This window comes from Callospermophilus lateralis, chromosome 5, assembly GCF_048772815.1.
Source record: "Callospermophilus lateralis isolate mCalLat2 chromosome 5, mCalLat2.hap1, whole genome shotgun sequence".
NCBI lineage: Eukaryota > Metazoa > Chordata > Mammalia > Rodentia > Sciuridae > Callospermophilus > Callospermophilus lateralis.
This window is the reverse complement of record NC_135309.1, coordinates 127,202,914-127,225,947: the sequence shown is the minus strand read 5'-3', so window position 1 is coordinate 127,225,947 and position 23,034 is coordinate 127,202,914. Positions and strand designations below refer to the sequence as shown.

At 41.1% G+C, this 23,034-nt stretch overlaps 1 protein-coding gene across 1 annotated transcript; it reads left to right on the top strand.

Moving 5' to 3' along the window:
• The first annotated feature begins 489 nt into the window (after positions 1 to 489).
• Isl1 (ISL LIM homeobox 1) lies at positions 490 to 10,331 on the top strand. Its single transcript, XM_076856145.1, has 6 exons — positions 490 to 517; positions 1,331 to 1,520; positions 4,188 to 4,447; positions 6,211 to 6,497; positions 7,697 to 7,864; positions 10,215 to 10,331. The coding sequence occupies exons 1-6, from the start codon at positions 490 to 492 to the stop codon at positions 10,329 to 10,331; spliced, it is 1,050 nt and encodes a 349-aa protein (XP_076712260.1).
• The last annotated feature ends 12,703 nt before the right edge of the window (positions 10,332 to 23,034 follow it).

The window sequence follows — 23,034 nt, the reverse complement described above, 5'->3', positions numbered from 1 at the left end:
ATCGGGGGAGAACAGCCTGAGCCCGGAGCAAGTTGCCTCGGGAGCCCTAATCCTCTCCCGCGGGCTCGCCGAGCGGTCAGTGGCACTCGGCAGTGGCAAGGCTGAAATATGATAATCAGAACAGCTGCGCCGCGCTCCCCGCAGCCAATGGGCGCGGCGCTCGCCTGACGTCCCCGCGCGCTGCGTCAGACCAATGGCGATGGAGCTGAGTTGGAGCAGAGAAGTTTGAGTAAGAGATAAGGAAGAGAGGTGCCCGAGCCGCGCCGAGTCCGCCGCCGCCGCAGCGCCTCTGCTTCGCCAACTCCGCGGGCTTAAAGTGGACTCCCGGATCTGCGAGGGCGCGGCGCAGCCGGGCAGCGGCTCTCTCAGCTTTGGCAACCCCAGGGGCCACTATTTCCCACTTAGCCACAGCTCCAGCATCCTCTCTGTGGGCTGTTCACCAACTGTACAACCACCATTTCACTGTGGACATTACTCCCTCTCACAGATATGGGAGACATGGGAGATCCACCAAAAAGTAAGAGGCTGTTTTAACTTGTGGGGCTCGGTTTGCTGTTCTTGTGCGGGGGTATCTCTTAGGCACGGATGCAAAGGGCTCTTCGGAGTTGAAGTCATTGCCTGGAGAGAAAGAAAAGGTGGCTTTTTTCTTGTTGCCGCCTGCATGTTTGCTGTTGGTTCTGATCTTCGGGAAACTGATTGTACCTTGTGTTTGAATTCTGTGTGCCCTCCCAAAGCCTAGCCTTCTGGTACTAAGCGATGATTTCCTCCTTTGGAATTCTGAGCTCTAGGAGAAGGTTATTATGTTGCAAAGGTCTGCCGCACATACAATATTCGGAGATACGAATTAGCATTAGACTTGCAAAAGAGAACGAGTGACAACTGTATTGATGTCTGCTATTGCTAACAATATCCAGTCCTATGTGCTGTTTAAGAGCGTGCTTCATGGAAAATATAGACATCCCTGCGTTCACTTAACGCTTCTAGTCAAAACCTTTTCTTTGACTTGACTTATCCATAATCTTTCCCAATGATTATAGCAAAGAAGTAGGAGGGGGAAAATACAAAATGAGCGGGTTTGATTGCGTGCTAGGCTTACAAATGTAGACTATTCAAATCTGCATTTTACATATATTCCACCTCCTTTTTAAAAACGAGTCAAGATTTTGATGGCACACTTCAATTACCATCCCAAAGTGCAATACTCTTAAAAAAGGGTGGGGGGGGAGAAAAAACCTCCCAGAGTACGCCCTATAAGAGAACGACACTAAAAGTGTGTTTATCTCTGTAGGAAGTAAACGGTTAGTCAATCATGTATTTATTTTCATTTCAGAAAAACGTCTGATTTCCCTATGTGTTGGTTGCGGCAATCAAATTCACGATCAGTATATTCTGAGGGTTTCTCCGGATTTGGAATGGCATGCGGCATGTTTGAAATGTGCAGAGTGTAATCAGTATTTGGACGAGAGCTGTACGTGCTTTGTTAGGGATGGGAAAACCTACTGTAAAAGAGATTATATCAGGTATGCCATTATCCTTTTTTCTTAATTGTGTGAGATTTCTCTGTCTCTCCCCATTTCTTATTTGTGTTATTTGGTATGGCTTTGTCTTTTGGGGAAGTTTGCCTTAATGGAGTGTAGCATGCAAAAGTTGTCCAAGTGTATTTTAAAAATTTAAGATACACTCTTCATTTCACTTTTTAGGGGGGGGGGAAGCCCTTCACAGTGGTGTCATAAATTGTATGGTATTAAGTAAATTACTCTTGGAATTTGTGATGCTCAAATTATTTCCTCCTTTTGTCTTCCCCTTCCAAAACAAATAAAAACTTTAAAGATAGATAAGTTTGAGTTTCTAAACTTTAAAATATGGTTGATTTTCACTGTATAAAACAGTGTTATTTGTTTATTTTACTCCTGTTTTATTAGTAACTTAAAAATTCATTGGAGGTGTCAGTGAAATAGATAAAAGTTTGAAGCATGTTTGGAGATGAATTTTGAAAGAGCAAGTAGACATATTGCCCCTTTTACTTTTAGGGTAAGAATTCCTTCCTGGGAAATTTCAAAACCAACTGAAATATTCCTTGCAAAAACACCGGAAATTTAATCTTTTTAAATATTAACCCTTTGGTGACATTTGACTGTCTGTTCTTTCTTATCTTATCTGAGCTGATGAATTAGACAGAGCAGATCAAATTGCCCATCATCTGTCTAGGAACAATTGGTATATTTAGATAATTGAACAGCTTCCTTTCTCACATTAAAATCTAGTAAGTGATAAAATTAGTGATTTGCCCATACTGACACAACTGCAACTACATAGGAACTTTCTGAGTTTGATTTTGTTGTTGTTATTGTTCTTTCAGTTTACTCTACATGGGGCTTTCTAGTCTCAAGTTTTCTCGGACCTGTGTAGATGTCAGGAAATTTGTTTTCTCCCTTAAGAAACCAGTACAATTTCTAAGAAAAATTGTATTAGTTATAATAACAAACAGAAGAGATTATCATTGCTATTATGTTACGTGGTATTTTTAAAAATTCTCCAGTTGCTATTAACACATAATTAGTTTTTGTAAGTTGGAGGGTTTTGGAGCTTGAGAACTTTTGTTGAAGTTTAATTAAGATTTAATACACAATCACAATTTTCTTCTGCTCACATAGTATCCAATATTTTTTTCTCCTTTTTAAAATTGTGAAGCAGAGAGTATAATTTTGATAGATAAAATTGAACTATACACGAAGGGAGGTTTTTTAATACTTAGGGGGATAGTGGGAGGAAGTAGGGGAAGTGGGGTACAGGAAGGGGGAGGGATTTTCTAAATTGTTTGGTCATAGGCAAAGTCCTCATCCTATAAAATGGAAGATCTCACATTGGGTAGGCGGAGGGAGGAAAACTTTTGAATCTACCTCTAACCTTTGACAAATGAGCTGTTTTCTTTTTTCTTTCCCCCTTTTTGTCTTTCTTTCTTCTTCGATTGGCATGTAAACTCAAGATTCTGGAGAGTTACTTGACACCTCCAAGAACATCTTTACTCCTATGGAGATACTGTTTTGCTCAATTGCACAGATCTGCACGTTCCTAATTCTGGATACATAAAATTATAGAAGAACCCAATTGCTCTTTTACTTTCCTCCACTCTGTAACTCTGTCTTTGTATGTGTGCACTTGCCCTTGGAAATACTGCAGTTGTAAAAACAAAGCAGACAGACCATTTGGATTTCAAAATTTTCAAAATCTCCTCATGCTTTGCGTGCATCTTTTTCTCTTTCTTTCATTCTCTCTGAAGGAACGGCTGGGCTTCTGTTATTCTGATAGTCACTAAGAGGGCCAGGCAGTGCAACCTTAGGTAGAATCTATAAGGATTGTCCCTTGGTAAGGAAAAGAAAGCAATGAGGAAGACCTTAGAAGTGAGTCTTTCCTTTTTTTTTAGACTGGTCATGGCTTTCAAGGAAACTGAAATAGATGTAGATGCTTCCACAACTTGAAAAAGAGAGAGCAGATGCAGATTTTTAATATAATAATAAAAGAAAGAATGGAGAGGGAACTTTTCAATAACATTGTTGTTGCCTATGAAAAATCTTTGGTGGGATAAAGATTTGAATGTACTAGCCTTAAAAGAGGGGACCTGGAAACCCCCAGAGGTTTCATTTTGTTATTCTCTGTGTGTATTTGTATGTGTGCACATATGAAGTGCAGTGGCAATCCCATTCCCGGGTCCCCTTTTTTGTTGCAATATCAGAAATATTTCTAGCCACTAAAATTGAGAAATAAGAAAACAAAAGTGGAGAAGTACTGGTCACCAGAGCACTCCTGAATTCCTTCCCGCTAAGATCTACAAGGAGAACCTTGGGACTGGTCGCAAGAACAGCGACAAAGGTTTTGAATCCATGAATGAATTTCCCTTGTTTGGGGTGTAGTATTCTGAACTAAGAGGTACCAACTGAGATACAAAGGTTCTTGGGAAAGGAAAAAGGAGAGGAAGAAGGAGAAGGAAAGAGATGGAGGGAATGGAGAGAAAGAGGTTTCATTTCTATCCTCCCGTTTCCTTGCTTCTGTTCGGTAAACTGATTTTTCTGGGCATCTCTGGGGCTTACAGCTGGGATCACTGAAGATCTTGGGCCAGGGCAGTACCTGCCTGAAGTGACCCCCTCTCCTTGTGCTTGTCTTCTGTCCCCGGCTGGACCCCTACGCAGGTTGTATGGAATCAAATGCGCCAAGTGCAGCATCGGCTTCAGTAAGAACGACTTCGTGATGCGCGCCCGCTCCAAGGTGTACCACATCGAGTGTTTCCGCTGCGTGGCCTGCAGCCGCCAGCTCATCCCCGGGGACGAGTTTGCGCTGCGGGAAGATGGGCTCTTCTGCCGCGCGGACCACGATGTGGTGGAGAGAGCCAGCTTGGGTGCCGGCGACCCTCTCAGTCCCTTGCATCCGGCAAGGCCGCTGCAAATGGCAGGTACTCCTCCGCCCTGAGTCAGACCCAGCTTGGGGAGGCAGAGGCACTGGACGTAGCAACCCTGGTAGCCACAGGGTGATCACGACATCAGACCTGCAGTTAAATGAAGTGTTATATGCGTTCTGCTCTTTTGCAGCAAGGTTCAATGCACACACTGTCTGCCTTGACGCCGCAACCACACCTACAAGTCTGTGTGTCTGTATATGGGTACACACGAACACAATACCGCTTGTGCTCACATGTATACACAAGCCCAAACAGTACTGTCAGCTTACCTTGGCTTCCAAACCATAGCTTTCTGAAAAGGGCTTCAGCTCCCCGCCAGGTATTCTCTGAGTTGCCTAATTAAAGGGGTGGAGTTCTAGGTTCCAGGAGCTTCCTTTAGCCCAATGAAGGAAGCTTAGATGGCCCTAAGTCGTTTATCCTACCAAATATATTTTTTTTCCTTGAGAATTACTCCACACTCCAAAACATTTTTAGATTTTATTTTCTCATTTTGTAGGAGAATTGGCCCAGAAAAGTGAAGGTCTTAATAACTGCAGGCCACTGTGCAGAGCTGTAATTTAAAACTGTCAACAAGCTAATCTGCAGTAATTGAATTTTAAAGGAAGCCTGACTCTTTAAGCCATTCATTCTATATGATTCGGTGAGAATTTCAACTTCAAGCCTGTTGCTGTAGGTCCAAAATGACCCCATAGGTGTTGGACTGACCCCAGGGGATCTTAGAAGGTGCAGGATTTCTACCATAGATCAGAAGGCCAGTTCCCTATAAAGGAAAGTGGAAACAGAGCAAAATTGGCCAGTGCCAAGACTCTGGTGAGGCAGTGTTTCAGTACCTGCCTTTTAGTTTTGAATAGATTTGCAACCCTTGCCCCTCCCCCACACCATGTAGTTTTAAAGTATCAGTTCCCATATACTAGAGGTGAGGAAAAGACAGCTCTTCCCTCCCACCCGCAGCTGACCCTTTACTGGCAGCTCTTAAGAATTCTTTCTCTAGGGATTTGTGAATAGCTTGTATAAAGGCAAAGCCAAGGGTGGGAAATACAGAAGAGCCCAAAATATTGGGGGTTGGATGTGGAAGCACATCATTTCCCAGTCAGTAGTTTATCTCTAGTGGAGGCAGCTCAATAGAGTTTCAGTTTTCCTTTGCTGAGGGTTAGGCCTCCTTTCCTGCCCATCCCATGTTGATTCAGTACTAAAATGACCAGGGACTGGAGAGATGGGAGAAATATGGGATTTTTTTTTTTTTTTAGACCATTAAAAGGACTGTCCTCTGGGACTATAGTTCAAGGCTTTCTAGCAGAATTCTGGACCTTCCCTTTGCAGACATTCTAGCTGTCATTGGGATGTTCTGCATTTCCTTCCCTAGTACCCTCTGTGGACTTTACCCAAGAGGAAACTCCCAGTATGGAAGTGGGGGTGCTTGTTGTAATCTGAGCCCATTCTGGATATGGGGAATTAGGGAGGAGGAGGAAAAAGAACACTTAAAATATTGTCTCTGATGTGAGCTGGGGGAACCATCCTGAGCAGCCCTTTCCATGGCTAAGGCTGTGTTGATGTGAACAGGAGCAAGGGCTGTGTTCAGACCTGTATTACTCAGCATTAACCCTTGTAGATTACAGAGCAGGATCGAGATTTTATTCTGCTTTGCACATGCCTCACCATCACCTCTGCTGTCCCCAAAGCTCTACTTATAGTTCTGAGAGGCCTGGTCTAACTGGCTAGTAGCCTGGACTGTGCTCATGGTGCCCCTTGCCCCGCAGCGGAGCCTATCTCTGCCCGGCAGCCGGCCCTGCGGCCCCATGTCCACAAGCAGCCAGAGAAGACCACCCGTGTGCGGACTGTGCTGAATGAAAAGCAGCTGCACACCTTGCGGACCTGCTATGCTGCCAACCCCCGGCCTGATGCACTCATGAAGGAGCAACTAGTGGAGATGACAGGCCTCAGCCCCCGTGTGATCCGAGTCTGGTTTCAAAACAAGCGGTGCAAGGATAAGAAGCGGAGCATCATGATGAAGCAGCTACAGCAGCAGCAACCCAATGACAAAACTGTGAGTTGTCCTGGGGCCCAGGCAGGGGACTCAAGTGTAAAGGGGAAGGAGGAAATGCAGAGCCTTTGTGTGTCCAGTCTGGCCTGCACCAGCTGAAGTGCAATGGGGTGGCCCTCCTATCCCCAGCCCCAACAAAGTATGTATCAAAGTGGCTGGGGGAGGCCATCCTGATGCCCACCCTGTGCTGATCTGAGCACTGGATAGGTTAGAAAGGCACTTATCAAAGTGATAGGAGCTCACATCCCTATGGGTGGGCTCAGGCTCTGAACCTTACCAACATGTGAACCTGAAGGACTCAATTGCCCCCTCCAAGGGTAGGTGACAATGAGCATTGGGGACTGTCAATTTCTCACAATGAGTAACACCTTGGGTGTTAGTCTAGATCCTGGGGCTTGGGAACTAGTCATGTTGCCAGTCTCCAGGGCCTACCCCACTACTTGATGAGGCTTGCCCATGCACTTGTAGGCTGGGGAGGTCCCCCTGGGTGATCTCCTCCTCCACCCTTCACCCTTGGTGGAGCCCAGGCCTCCACAAAGGCGTCAGGCCACTGGCACTGTTATCCAGGGCAGCACCCCACTGCAGGCTTACTGGTTAAGCTAAAGAGTTTCTTTCTTTCCTTTTTTTCCCCTTTCATTTTACTGTTTGGCCCTATTTTTAAATGCCATAAAACCTGCTGTCATTAAACTTGGCAGGCCAGCCGAGACTGGGCCAGGGTACTTTGTAAGTTGGTTAGTACATAATAGCACAATAGCTGCCAGATCCAAAGACTTGGGAGTGGGGGCTAGTTCTGGGAGGAGAAAACCGCTTGGAGAAAGTCTGCAAGTTAGTTGCAGACTTTAGTTAGTTGCAGACTAACTAAAACTGCCCAGAAAACCACCATGTCCTGAGGCAGAAGGGGGGAATTATGGCTCGTGAGAGCCCATAGTTGGAATTGGGGATCAGCTGCAAAGGTAAGGGGAAAAATCACAGTCAAAGTAGAATTTGTTTTAAAAAGGTCTAGGTAGACCTAATATAGACTACAGAAGTAGAAAAACAAAACTGAACTCCAGCTCATATCCATAGGTGCAGCAGATTAACTGAATCAATAAAGGGCCACCATAGAGATAAGATAATACCCAGGTATATTTGCTTAGCCTGTACAGACAATGGAGGGAGGGAGTTTGCTCATTAACATGTTGGGATGGGGGGGTTATTCACAGAATATCCAGGGGATGACAGGAACTCCCATGGTAGCTGCCAGTCCAGAGAGGCACGACGGTGGCTTACAGGCTAACCCAGTTGAGGTGCAAAGTTACCAGCCGCCTTGGAAAGTACTGAGCGACTTCGCCTTGCAGAGTGACATAGATCAGCCTGCTTTTCAGCAACTGGTAAGTGTCAGCCCACAGAAAGAGAAGGGCAAATTCCCAACAGAAAAGGGATTCTGGTTTAACTGTCATATACTGAAAGATTCTGGGGGAGGGTACTCCCTGACCCTAGTTTGGGGAGAGACTGAGGAGGCATGGTGGTAAAGAGAAGGGAGTGAGGCAAATGTGAGGAAAACAAGCCTCTCTCTCTCTCTCTCTCTCTCTCTCTCTCTCTCTCTCTTATGAGACTGCGAAATTTGATTCCATAGGTTGAATATATTTTTTTTATCAGACATGCTTTTTAGGATTAACTTCAAGGTACCCAACTAGATGACTGTGTGAAAAGAGATGCATAAGGGCTGCAAAATTAAGTACCTTAGACTTTTAGAATTTTCAGGAACTTTAGAGATCACCTTGGCATTTGAATCAACAATCAGCATGTTTATTCTCTCTTCAACATCTAGAGAATGGGATATTCCAGGGGCCCAGTTCAAAGTGATTGTAATACATATGCAATGTTATAATACATAATCAATGTTGTTATCAATAAGCAGCAGGCACCTGTCTAGGTACAATTTTCAGATTTATCAGTATAGAGATTTATTAATTAATTGAATTAGTTCAAGTAGTTGATCAACACTTTTTATTACTGTATCCCTTTCTGGGAATATTGTAATATACAGTGCTATACAATGCTATATTGCATATACAAAAGACTACTTAAACGTTTTTTTAAGTATATAAATTCAAATGTCATATAGTCATATATTGTGCTGGCATTTATATAGGAAAAGGGACATAGCTGTAACAATCAGAGTGCTTATTTAATCCTGGGAAACCCATTTTACATTAATATGTTTTACACATCCAAGATAATTATTTTCCCCTTTTTAACCTCCAAAAGGCCAAGATAAATATAAGTATTAATTATGTGTCCTTTGTATTTATATATACTTAACAATCTTTTTCTTTTCTTTTTACCTCCAAGTACATCCCCAGTCCTTTTTGTTTTCATTTTGAAACAGTCTCACTGGTGGCTGAGGGTCTTGCTAAGTTACTGAGGCTAGTCTCCAACTTATGATTCTCCTTCCTCAGCCTCTCAAGTTATTGGAATTATAGACATGTGCCACTGCATCTGGCTTATAATTTTTTTCTTAAAGTGTCATTAACCCTATAAAATCCTGTCTTATAGAACATGAAGCTCTATCCTAAAAGCATGATCCTTCCTAGAGCAGTAAAGATAAAGCATTAGGAGAGGACAGTTTTTCCACCCTCCTGTTTACCCAGAGGGCATTTGCTTCCCTGGTGTAAACTGTGAGTAAAGGTCTGGAGGCAAGTGGTTGGCCCCAGGCCTGTGTCTCTAAGTGCCCCAAGCAAAGGGTAGGCAAATTTGAGAAGTTCATCCATTGACCTCACAATGGAAAAGTTTAACAGAGTAGGAAGGAAGGTAAGTAGACTCTTAAACTAGAAAAGAGCTTAAGTTAAAGTTATTAATCTGATAATTTGTTTGAATAAAAACCTGAATCACAAAAGAAGGTAAGGGGCAGATTTTGGACAGCCAGATGTTTGTACCTTCTGAAACTTTAGCGTCAGGTAGGAGCAGTAGAGGGGAAGCTGAGGAAGGGATCAGGATGTGGTCAGCTAAGGAGATTTTCTACAGCAATGCAGTGATTTTTCATTTAAAAGGAAAAGCCAGATATTTATAATATGAGGATGTTATAATATATGGATCTCCTCTGTGAAAGAAGAGAGAGAGAGAGAGAGAGAGAGAGAGAGAGAGGGAGGGAGGGAGGGAAATAGGGAGCAAAGGAGGAGGGAGGGAAAATGCAAGAGAGAGCAAGAAGCAGAGAAGCGGCAGGACAGAGGAAGAAAACCCATACTGTGAGTCCTCTAAGGAGTTAATCATTGTTCATGGAGCCTTCTCTGAATCTCCGTCACTTGATCTGAGCGTGTGTTATGGATTTTCTAACTCAAAAAGAGAGGCTTTGATGCCTAGAGACTGAGAACTCGCCTGCTCCCAGGGCAACATGTTGCCAGCAGGATAATTTTATTTAGAGCAAGCATGGTTAGAGTTGTGATACCATTTTACAGTGGGAAACACATTTGTTCTTAAATAATTTAATGCAACATAATGTTGGGAATTGGGAATTCAGTTTGAGTTAAAACAGATCTTTAAGAAGATGGGAAAGTGAGAGAATTTCTTTTTGACTTCTCTTCGTCATAGGCTTTCTATAAGCATGTTAAAATTATATTATGTATGTATCTACATGTCCATCTGTTTACAAAACATCTGTACATACATACACAGTACGACGAGTTTACTTTTTGAATACAATTACAGCCTACTTTATTTATTTCTCAACCTTCCATGCAGGTCAATTTTTCAGAAGGAGGACCAGGCTCTAATTCCACTGGCAGTGAAGTAGCATCGATGTCCTCTCAACTCCCAGATACACCTAACAGCATGGTAGCCAGTCCTATTGAGGCATGAGGAACATTCATTCAGATGTATTTTTTTTCCCTGTTGGAGAAAGTGGGAAATTATAATGTTGAACTCCGAAACTAAAGTATTTAACGACCCAGTCAATGAAAACTGAATCAAGAAATGAATGCTCCATGAAATGCACGAAGTCTGTTTTAACGACAAGGTGATATGGTAGCAACACTGTGAAGACAATCATGGGATTTTACTAGAATTAAAACAAACAAAACCTAAAACCCAACATACACTATTCAATGACCTTAGGAGTACTGAAGAAAAAAAAAAAGACGTTTTTAAAACGTAGAGGATTTTTATTCAAGGATCTCAAAAAAAAGCATTTTAATTTCACTGCACATCTAGAAAAAAACAAAAGCAGAAATAGAAAATTTTCTAGTCCGTCCTAATCTGAATGGTGCTGTTTCTATATTGGTCATTGCCTTGCCAAACAAGAGCTCCAGCAAAGATCAGGAAGAGAGACTGGCCTCCTTGGCTGGAAAGAGTCCTTTCAGGAAGGTGGAGCTGCATTGGTTTGCGATGTTTTTAGTTGACTAACAAGGGGTTAATTGAAATCCTGGGTCTCTTAGCATGTCCTATAGCTGGTTTCCTTTTTACTTTTGTCCCTGTCTCTTTTTTTTTTTTTTTTTTTTTTTGAGATCCATCCTCTATCCAGAAGTCTGAAGCGACTTTAAAGGTTTTTAAATTCAGTTTTAAAAACCAACTTATAAAGCATTGCAACAAGGTTACCTCTATTTTGCCACAAGCGTCTCGGGATTGTGTTTGACTTGTGTCTGTCCAAGAACTTTACCCCCAAAGATGTGTATAGTTATTGGTTAAAATGACTGTTTTTTTTTTCTCTCTCTGGAAATAAAGAGGAAAAAGGAAACTTTTTTTTGTTTGCTCTTGCATTGCAAAAATTATAAAGTAATTTATTATTTATTGTCAGAAGACTTGCCACTTTTCATGTCATTTGACATTATTTTTTGTTTGCTGAAGTAAAAAAAAAAGATAAAGGTTGTATCGTGGTCTTTGAATTATATGTCTAATTCTATGTGTTTTGTCTTTTTTCTTAAATATTATGTGAAATCAAAGCGCCATATGTAGAATTATATCTTCAGGACTATTTCACTAATAAACGTTTGGCATAGATAAATAAATAAATCCAATGATTCAGGGTCCCTCTTTTATATGTTTATTAGCAAGCTTTTTAAATGTCTGAAATTAAGGATTGCATGTTGGATTGGGGTAAACTGATATACAGTAGGTGTGATATTGTATTGCAAGCTGTTAAGGTTGAGTTTGCAAGTTTGGATTTCAGTAGTTGGATCAAAGTTGATTGGAAGAAGCCCTTAGCTCTCAGTGGTGATAATGTTACTGGTTTTGTGAAAATGATATGCTGTCCTCTGTTCTCCCCCTACCTTTTTTTCCTCCTGTTTTTTTCCCCTTCCCTTCCCCATCCATCCACACACCCCGCAAGAGGGTCCTGCTTAAAATAGTTTTTGATTTGGAGTCACTATCTTATTTTCTTAAAGTAAGTGCTTTACACCAAAGGCTCCTGCTTAGGATTGTTGAAATGATCCATATTTCCAAATATAATCTCTTGCTAAGAGAGAGACTTTCTGCCTAGCCAGTGAGGAATGACCATTATTTACCAGTGGTGACTGTCAGCAGAATGGAGAAATGCCGCTTTATTTTCGCAGAAGGAACAGGCAGAGAGAGGAAAGAGTTTTCTCAGCCCAGTGGGTGTATGCATTTTCTTACCTCACTGCCTTACCCACCCCCATCAAATTTCAATTTCAAAAACCCTGGAAAGGGTAGCTGATGGAGAGAGAGGGTGGCCAGGGGAGAAATGCTACAGACATTCTGTTGGAGTACCGTCTTTTAAGGAGAGGGGGGACGGGGTCCTGGGTTTTGTGGGCTCCCATGGACCATGGTTAGGTGGTTGTGCTCTTTGGGACAGAACCCCCCTACTCCCACTGGACCTCATTTAGCAATAGTTCCTGTCTGTCAGAATCCAGTGATAGATAAATGGCACTGCCCAAATTGGAATTCTCTGTACTTCTCCATTTGAGGACTTAAGAGTTAGGACGTGGGCTCCATTCTGTTCTCCCTCCTTATGCTGCTCCCCCCCCCCCACCTCCGTACCACACCCCAGGGTGAGAATGATACTTTGACTCTTTGCAAAAACTAAATTCATTTGTATGCGCGAATGCAAAGCCATTTTCAGTATCTGACAACTCTTAATAAATACGAAAACTAACACGTACCCTAATCGTGTGTTGTGGCGCGTTGGGTTCCTGACAAGGATCAGGGCGGAGGCCAAGCTGGAGACCCAGCGAGCGCCCCGGCCCCCCAGCTCTCAAGTCGCTTTCACCCTCTCCAAATCGGCCGCAAATCAGGAAGGGAGCCTCAATTAGGCTTTTGTTTGGCATCATTCTACATAACGGGTTAATTACAGGCTCTAACGTGGGGGCAGAGAGAAAACAAACTTTGCATTGAAAATGTTACAGTGCATTAGACATGCCCGTTGATTACTTTGATTGTTGTGTCTAATTCTTGACAGGGGGGTAATAATTTGGCCGGCGGTAATAATGGCTTGTAGTCCTCTGTTGAGAAAAACAAGAGTTATGTCTTATCTCACAGGAATCTTCTCCGGGGAAAGCCACCCGCCCCATTCTTTCTTTTCTCTCCTGTCTCCCTCTTCTAATCTCTTGTCACCGGACTTGACTCTTTTAGCTTCCTGTTTGATATATTTATTGGTCTGCCTTTTCGGTTTTCTTTTTTTTTCTCACCGCGAAGCCGGCATGGCTAATAAGCCTGTGCAAGGATGGCAGGTACGACATAAATATCGTGGCATGCTCAGAAAGATCATCCAAGCCCCACGTGGAAACCATTGAACCTCCTTCCCTAGCCTTAGCCCCTGATGGGCTCCCAGGATCTAGGAATTGGGGTGGGGGGGACAACAACTTTATTTAGATTCTGAATGCAATGGAAGGATTTGAGGTACACATCTTCGTGGTCTTTTTTTTTTTTTTTTTTCTCCTGGCATTGATTTCTGAGATTAAAGGTATGCCTGTGCAGTGTGTGATGTTTTATATATATATATAGATGTCAGTCTATTCTGAAGTACACAGCTTGAATTTAAGCAAAGTAATTTAGGAGGGGGTGATGAATGATTTGGTTTCACTTGCTAGATTCAAGATATTTGTTGCCTGATGACTGAGAATGGCTTGATGGGTGGATAGCATTCTAGTTCTTGTATTATTCATATGAAAGGTGTGTCTTCCTCTTCTAGACTCCTCAGCATGCACTCTAAACTGTGTAGCTGAAATGTCTTCTTGTTTGCAAATCATCTCTTGCACATATTCTCCTCTTCTCTGCACACCTCTGGAGACTGAGTTTCAAGATTTGCTCTTCTAATGAAATTCCTTCTGTTTATTATTATCTATCATCTTTTCTCCTTTATTACTCTGAATCCTTCCTTCTCGACATTATGACTCATTTCCTCTAGCTTCTGCAAGCTAAAATTTAATGCAGTTAAAATCATCTTGGATGCTCCCTTGGAATTAGGGTTTTATATCAGTATCTATAATCCTAAAGACAAGATATTTCCCTTTAGTTTCAGAGCAATAACATCTTCTAATTCATTCTATTGTCTCACTTTCTCCCTTTCATTGGAGGAAACTGGTTTTTCTTACCATTAAAAAGTTCTTTTGGGGGCTGGAGTTGTGGATCGGTGGTAAAGCACTTGCCTGGTATGTGTGAGGCCCTTCAGCACCGCCAATAAATAAATAAATAAATAAATAAATAAATAATCCATTTGCAACTAATAATTATTGTAAAAAAAGAAAAAAGTTCTTTTTAAAGTAAAAGTCATATTTGAGAACATTTTTTCCGCCCTTGAAATAACATTCTGCTTAGTTGTGATTCTGCATGGCTGCATGTACTCAGTTGACCATTGTAACTTTCTTTTTCTTTTTTTTTTTTTTTTTTGAGTTCAAGATTAAATACATGACTTCCTGATGCTCTCCTGCTGTTTACCCTGATCAAATTGTTATACTCATCTTGCTGACCTCTTTTCTGGTCTGTTTTATTCTTTTAACTGCCAGCCAAAACACAATGTGCTTGCAAGTTATCTGAGTCATACTATGTATTTCCTTAGCACCTTGAATTTTTAAGCCACAAAAAAGATCTATCTCCTTGAAATGTAGCTATTTTAAATCCCATGTAGATTTCTTTATGATTTTCCTTTTTTTTTTCCCCTCAGGAAAGAAGTAAAAAAGTTTACAATCTCATTCCAAACCCCACAAAGAGGTGTTTGAATGACCTCTAGCCACTTTGAATTTTTAATCTCATCCCTAATAAAAGCAAACTAACCAGAAAACACTTATTTTTTGATTTGTGAAGTTCAGTTTAGTCAACTTTGGTATAGGAGATTTATAATCAAATTAGGCATTAATTTTATTAAAAACTACTTACTTTCTCTCTGGTAGTCAACAGTTAAAGATTATATCACAACAAGGCAAGTGGAATTTTTTGGGGGGTGCTGGAAGAAAGAGAAAAGGGATTGTTTCTGTGTCTTTATTTAAAAGGTGTTGCTTTAGAAAATGGCCCCAAATCTTGAATTCTCATTGCGGATTTGAAATAACTTGTACAGTGTGAGTCGGTGTTTTTAAACTAAAATACAAATAGTTAATTCAAGGCTCTGGCAGCCGATTCTGTTTACTGATCTTTTCTGATTGTTGTTTTCTTGATAACCCAGCAAGCCACTGAATGGCTGTTTGAGCCCAGGCGCCACAAACATAAACTTCACAGCTTACAATGTCCCAAGCCCTGATGGAGGATCTCTCCACACCTCCCGGAGACTTCTGAAGTGTAGACAGAGAAGTTGGTTCACAGGGAGTGAAGGAGGGGGAGGGGCGGCAGGGAAGGCTGCAGAGTGCCGCGAGCGCCGCTACTATCACTTCCTTTAATTTTTATGATGCTTAAGCTGTTGGGTCCACGAAGCCAGTTTCTGAGCCTTGAGGAGGCCAGTCTTTTCCCCTAACTGTACCGAAGACACCTTGATTCTATGTTTTTTTTTTTTTTAAATAATCATTTTGCATATCTTTCGCTTAATTATTTCTCTGCAAAACAAGTGGGCTCTTTAAAAAGGCAATAATGACCTCCCCCAAAGGAGGCGCAGGGATTGGGGAGAAAGATGTGGTCTAAATTGTTTTTTGTTAGGTGGGGAGGAAAGATTGATCCACCCTTTCCGAGTTCAGTGGAAAAGTCCGCTTGGCCCGAGAGCTGCCTGTTTCTTCTCTAGGATCCATTTTTTGTTGTTGTTGTTGTTTCCTCTCGTATTGATCAAAAAGTTCGTGTTCATTTGGGAGGGATGATATTGCTGGATGTGACTTGAGTTGGCTACTTAATTCTGCGGGTTGGGCTGGTGGTATTCCCGCCGCGTACGTTTCCCAGGTTCGGCGGGCGGGGCAGTGGCTGTCTGCGCTCGAGATGGGGGGAGAGTGCCGGCAACGGGGGATCCTCACACTGGTCTAACCAGCCCCGCCACTCCCGCGGGCAAGCCAGCCCTTGATCCCTTAAAGAAGGGACAATCGTCGTGGTCCGGGAGAGGAAAAAAGGGTGTTTCTGGGCCCTTCTCTTTCAGGAGTTGATCAGGTTGGCAGATCTGGAGGGCTAATCCAAACAAGGCGCTTGACTTGTGAGGTCGCGAGTCTAGACAGAGCTGGTGGCTCGGCGGCTCCTTATCTTTCCCTGGGATCAGCCCAAGAGGCGCTCCCCGGCCCACTGCACTCAGCTCTCTCGGGCCGGGAGCCACCGCACTGCGCAGACGGCACAACAAACACAGCACCTGAGCCTTTACAGCTCGCTTTATTGTTTAATGGAGAATGCAGTGAAACATTCATTTGTCTTCTCGGCCCCACGAACCCAGCCGCTTTGTGGTCACAAACGCCGAGCGGGGGTGTGCTCCCACGCCACGCAGGTCCCCAAGCTGGACAGCGCGGGACCGTTGGCTCCGCCACCGCGCGTGTTAGTGCGCATCGCCCTTCTGTCCCTGACCCCTCAAAGCTGGAGAGAGCCTTCGGGAAAACTAACTGCTGCCTCTCTTTGGCTTGTGACACCTGAAGGCAGTGGGGTGGAGGCACAGTGGGGAGAAAGCTTAGGCGACACGTCTTGGACTAATCCAGTATCTCCTCTTGCTGCCTGGAAATGACAATTCAGCGCTAAAACCATTTATGGCTTGCGGGGGTCAGTAGGCTCTGACTCAGGGCGATCAATAAAAACATTTAGTTCAGTAATAAGCTGCGTTTTTTTTTTCCCCCAATGTACCCAGAAAGATGCGTCACCATCTTGGACAGGGTGTCCCTGGGCAACTGAGTGCCCTTTCTCCCCCGCCAGCACAAACAAATGGCATGTGACTTTCCACTGTTTTCCTGACCACTTCATGGGGCAAACCATGGAAGCCTTGGTCTTCCCTAGCTGATTTCCAGCAGAGAGGCCGATATCGCCATCCACTTGGGAAGCAGGGAACCATTGGGTCAGACCTTGAAATGCCCTTTTTGGAGAAAAGCATAGCCAACCGTGGGGATTTATAATCAAGGATTTTGTGGCTCGAATTTCAAGTTAATTGATTAAGATTACGTTAATTATAATTTTACTCATTCCCTCTGGATTTTTTCCTTGTTTCAAAGCGGCGGTGGGGGGGTGTTTCTAGTTTATATCCTGTTACTTGCTATTCTAGTTTACAAACATTATGTATATGTGTGGGTGTTTTAATGTATATCATTGGCACGGAGGAGTACATAATACTCCCTCTGTTTGAAAACTAGCCATAGATGTAGGTGAGAGTAATTTGATTATGTGCTTAACGTAGTGTTAATGCAAACATTATCATCTTCCAGTTTGGGTGACATTTCAAATCCACATGCTTTTCCTTGCTTATTCTCTGCATCACAACTCTGTGTCACGACAAAGGAAGGTAAAATAAGGCAAAACTTAGTTTTATGAAATTGAAAGATTTCTGTAGGGAGGTTTTCTTGAAGAGGAGGAGGGGGGAGGAGGAGGGGTGGGAGGAGGAAGAGGGGGAGAAGGAGGAAGGGGAGGAGGGGGAGGGAGAGGAGGAGGAGGAGGAGGGAGGAAAAGAAGAAGAATCTTTTTCTGGAAAAGTATCCTTACACAGTAACTCAGACACTGACTTTTCTTTTTCTCATGGGTAAAAGTTGCTGTTTATTTTGACCTGTCACAAATACAATGTGTTGTTTGAAACTTGTGAAACTTAGCAGGTATATAGAGATAATATTAGACAGGCCACTGAATATGATAAAGTAAAATATGGTGGGAATTAACTTTTAAGGACTGTGAATGATTTTACTTTTTCCTAATCGCTTTTAAATTAATATTTCTTCAAAATGCTTTATCTATTTTCTCACATTTGATGATATAAAACAGCAAACTATTTAATGCACAAAAAAAAAAAAGGTGGGACTTACAGGTTCCTTGTGCAGTTATTTTAATAATTTAAATTACTTGTGTCCTCAATTTGTTTTAAATATTCTTTATTAAAAATATTGCCCATGCCTGGTTAAAATGTTTTTCTTTAAATTTTTAGTGATTATTTATTAGACAAATCATTAATTTTTATTAAAATAGGAGATTGACTTTAATTTTAACAAAATAAATCTATATCAGATTTTTGGAATGATTAGAAGGAAATAGAAAAATAATGAGTTAGATTTGTTAAAAAAAACATATATACTTTGAAATAATGTATTTTAAGTATTACAGGGGAGAATGTTTTATGGACTCAAGTACAAAAATTTTATTCTAAACTCTGAAGATATAATTCATGGTAATTTAACAATTTATTTCAATTGTCTAAGAATTTTGGTAATGGAAATTTACTTTTTATTTTTTTAAAAAAACCTTGAAATAAAAGTAACCTGACATTTGAAATAACATTTAAAATTTAATTCACAAAACAAGAAACCTGTATTTATAAAGTACAGTAATTTGCTTCCACTGACGTTGGAAGTCTGATGTCTAAAAAAATTACACGTGGAAAATGTGAATTAGCAGTTTCTGCAGAACAAAACCTCTCAGTAAACTCTAAAATCATTCATTTACTTTCCTCAGTAGTGGAGGGAAATATTTTGGAGATTACTACTTAGAATTTTGTGTATCAAAGTACATTTCATATTTCTAAGACTATAATGTGTCTTTAAAGTTTTGATAACTTCCAAGACACTAATCACTCTTGTGTTTTATATGGGTAAATTTCTCCCCAGTTACCAGAAGTTGAACACTTAGTTAAGAATGGTATATTGCAAATAAAAACTCCACCTTTTGGTTCTATTATCCCATCAGTATGGACTCATAAGTCTCATTAATGTTCATGGATGTGTCCTTGTATATCATGTGCAAGAAGGGTCTTGGAGATACTTCAACCAGCAATGTCTTTATAGCAAGTACACCGGGGCTAAAACAAAGTAAGGAGTAATTTCCATCACATCCAGGCCTGGATAATATTTAGTCCCATAGGTGAAAATAATTGAATGAAGTGGAAGGATTAGAATTGACTTCAAAGTAAAAAATATATATATGAATCTGAAAATATTTTAGGAGTAGCTCTTAGTTAACTAATCTATCAGAAATTCTACTGCCAGGCAAATGGTAGAGCTGCTTTATCACAGAGATCTAGAATCAAAGCTGATATATACTGCTTACTTACCCTATATATAGAAAGTTGTTTCTATTGAATTATTTACTGAAATTTGAGTGATGTTTTGTTTTTGTGTGTTCATTTTATTGTGGTGGTATACTATATGAAATCAGTCTTGTGAATTAATGTATGCATTTGTGATGTGTGTTATGGCAGTCTCTGGCTGTGGCATAGAGTTTTCTCTAGGGCAAAGCTAAGTGGCTGGTATTAGACTAGAATCGGTAACATTACAGAATCAAGTGCTGGTCCGAGAGTAAAATGATGAATGCTGTTCCTCTTGCATGTTGTCTTGGTTATTCAAGTAGAAAATTATCTAGGATTACCATACCTACTAAGAATATTTTCAGTCTTTGTAGAAAATATTAAAAAAGGAGTCAGTTTCTTCCAGAGCAAGAGTACATTATGGTTGTTTCTGTCATGGAATAACACTTTTTTTTTTTTTTCTGTCTGTAAAGCACTTTGCAGTCATTAGTTATGCATGAGAGGTGTCAGAACCTGTTTTCCTAATGACTTCTGTATATGTTTCTCCACACAATTCTTAGTTCCCTTATCTTTCTTTCATAGATGAAATAGCAGAGCATCAAAGAGGAAATACTATATCCTTGTATTTTTATTTTTTGGTACCAGGGGTTGAACCCACTGGCACTTAACACTAAGCCACATCTCCAGCCCTTTTTATTTATTTTTTATTTGTAGATAGGGTCTTCCTAAGTTTCTGAGGGCCTCATTAAATTGCTGAGGCTGCCCTCAAACTTATGATTCTCCTTCCTCAGCCTCCTGAGTCCATGGGATTACAGGCATCTGCCACCCCACCTGAAGCACCTTTATTTTGAGACAAGTTCTTGCTAAGGTACCCACATTGGCCTCAAGCTAGCCTTATTAGTTACTGGATTTGAAGGCATATGCCATGAAACCAGCCCATTATCAATCATTTTTATGTGTTGGGAATTTCGGAGTATGCTTTTCTAGTCATTTAGAAATAGATCATGGGTTGCTTTGGTCAATAGTTAACCTACTGTGCTGAAGAAGGATTAGGATTCCTCTATTTTGTGTTTTGTGTTTTTGATGTCCCTTATTGAATTTCTTTCTGTTTCTCTTCTACTTCCCCTTCCCAGTCTCTAGTCGACATTGTTCTCTTTCATATTTCTACAAGGTTGACTTATTGATTTCCATAGCAAATGTGCACTCTTAGAAGGTCTTTTTCATTTTTTAGCTATTGGGCATTGAACTTAGGGCCTTGCACATACTAGACAACCACCTCCACTATTAGAAATTCTTAAGGCCCTCAAAAAGCTTTCATTAATTAGAGTTGTGTCTATGACTACTTATCCTATGATAAATTAAAAATAATATTTTAAAATTTATTTCTTTTAAAGGAACTCACTACATGTTAACACAATTTTTTGATTAAAAAAATAAAAATAACTGTAGTTGATAAAACAAAATATTTAGCGAAAAGAGTGGCTTTGTTTTCTATTTTTGAGAACCTTTTAATGTCTGGCTTAAGAGAAGGCAGCTGAATTCTCAAAACTGCTTCCTCATTCAGTTTGTGTTATCACACATCATGCAGTTTCTGGAACTCTGTGTCCACTAGTGAAAGAATGAAAGTAAAAAGGCAAATAATGTCAGAGTATTCGCCTGAAAAGAGGTTTGACCTCAAGGTGCCCCGAAAAGTTTCAGGGTCATCCCCCAGGGCTTACCAGACCACCTGTTGAGACCCACTGCCTCAAAAAATGGGCTTTTACAAGATCATAGAGAAACTATTGCTTGAAGAAATTTAATTGCTTGTATTAATGTGCTATTGATATTTTTAAGTCAAGTGACTTTTCAGTTTTGTTATCTCTGATCTGAAAGCCCTTTCTATCTAGGGCCTTAAAGGGGAAAAAAATCTGATATTATATAACTGAAAAATCCATGTCTTCTTTGTACGGAACTGTAGGAGAGATGACTAGTTGGTTGTTGACTATTGTATACAAAATGTGTGGGAATTCATCTTGCAGAGCTTCACCTTAGGAAGCTGTGGAGGATACTGAACACTGAAGAGAACTTTGAAATTCATACCAAATGCTTTCGACCTGACAAGGTGGAAGTTGCTAGCCACACTTTTTTGAGACAAGGAAGCAAAAGTGACTTGGAAAATACTTTTGGAATAGTCACTTGGTTTTTGAGATGAGAGAAGACAGATGAAAGACTGAAGGCTACAAAAATAACAGGTCAAGGATTCAATGGTTTGGGCAGAGGACGGACCTTTTATACTTGGCATAAAAAGAAAGGGAGGGATTGGTGTGTGTGAGATATTCTCAGAGGGTGGCTGATATGGAGAAGACTGACAGTTGTGCACCAGCTGTGTTTTCTTCTTCTTCTTTAAGAGAGTGAATAAGCTTCACATCCCAGGATCCCTTGTAGTTGGCGGGTCACATGACTACATCCTTGCCAGTGAAAACTTATCAATGTGGATTATTCTAGGTTTAGGCCTTAGGGTAATGATTGTACTTCCTTTGTGCTCTCTTTTTATTTCTCTTTGTTTCTTCCTTTCTTCTTTATTAGTGCATTATAGTTAAATATAATATGGGGGTTTATCTTGACATATTCATAGATGTACATAACATAATTTGCTTCATTTTGATCTACACTACCTCCCCTTTCTCTCCCTCTGCTGTCCATCCTCTACTATACTGGAGTCCTTTTTATTAATTTATTTAAATTGGTTCATTACAGTCATATATATATATATATGCCACAGTCTTTTGCTGGGCACAAATCACGAGTCTCCACACAGCTTGTAGATTCAAACAGCAATTCTTTATTCCCGAACTCACACCGGCCGTCTACAAACACGTTCTGGGGGAATCCAGGTTCTCTGCCCAAATCCAATCCGCCCAAATCCACTCCTGCCTAAATCCCCTCCGCATGGGCTTCTGTCTCCCAAAATATACTGTCTGACCCTAAGCACTCAAGAGGAACTCAGCAGCAGGATACGCCCTATTCCAAAAGAGGAACACCCTAATCTCCTATTATACTAAACCGCCCTATTCTAAAGGGGAAACACCCTACTCTCCTATTATGCTAAACTGCCCTATTCTAAAGGGGGAACACCCTAAACACGGATCCTGCCCTGGTCCTTGAGCAAGGTCACCTTTCAGAAGTCCTTCCACTAGACAGCATGGGCGTAAGCTGGCAAGGAATTTGTCATACCTACTTGGCTGATGGCTCCCAGCATATATATATATATATATATATATATATATATATATATATATATATATATATATATATATATAAAACTCACTGTGGTATATTTGTACAAACACATAGCATAATTTGGTCAATTTCATTTTACAGTTCCTCCCCTTTCCCATTCCTTCTCCCTTCCTCTGTATCACTTTCCTGCTCCACTATTCTCCCTTCTGTTTTTCATGCGAGCCCCTGTTTTTGAACTTCCTTATTTCTCTCTAGCTTTCACATATGAGAGGACCTTTTTTGGCAGGGGAGGGAGGGTAAGGGTGCTAGAGATGGAACCCAGGGTCTTGTACATGCTAGATAAGTGTTCTACTACTGAGCTACAAAGGTCCAGCTTGAACTGGGCACAAGATTACAGTGCCCTGAAGCTATGATGAAGCAAGAGGATGGAAAAACCCAGGTCTAAATACCTTCAGGAAATGGAGCTGCCTGCCAACTTGAAACATTCAGCTCAAACCGCAAAGGAGAAATAATTTACGGTTTTCTTATTTTGAGAGGGGGCTACTGAGGATTGAACTTGGGGGCACTTAACCACTGAGCCACATCCCCAGACATATTTTGTGTTTTGTTTAGAGACAGGGTCTCACTGAGTTGCTTATCACTTTGCTTTTGCAGAGGGTGGCTTTGAACTCATGATCCTCCTGTCTCAGGCTCCTGAACCGCTGGGATTACAGGCATGCACCACTATGCCTGGTTAATTTTTAGTTTTCTTTTATTTATTTATTTATTTATTTTAACTTTTTTTTTTTTTTT

Excerpts from the sequence above, each read along its gene's own strand:
- Isl1 (XM_076856145.1), top strand. The coding sequence starts at position 490 with ATGGGAGACATGGGAGATCCACCAAAAA. Across the intron at positions 1,521-4,187 it reads TGTAAAAGAGATTATATCAG|GTTGTATGGAATCAAATGCG; the intron begins GTATGCCATTAT and ends ACCCCTACGCAG. Across the intron at positions 4,448-6,210 it reads AAGGCCGCTGCAAATGGCAG|CGGAGCCTATCTCTGCCCGG; the intron begins GTACTCCTCCGC and ends CTTGCCCCGCAG.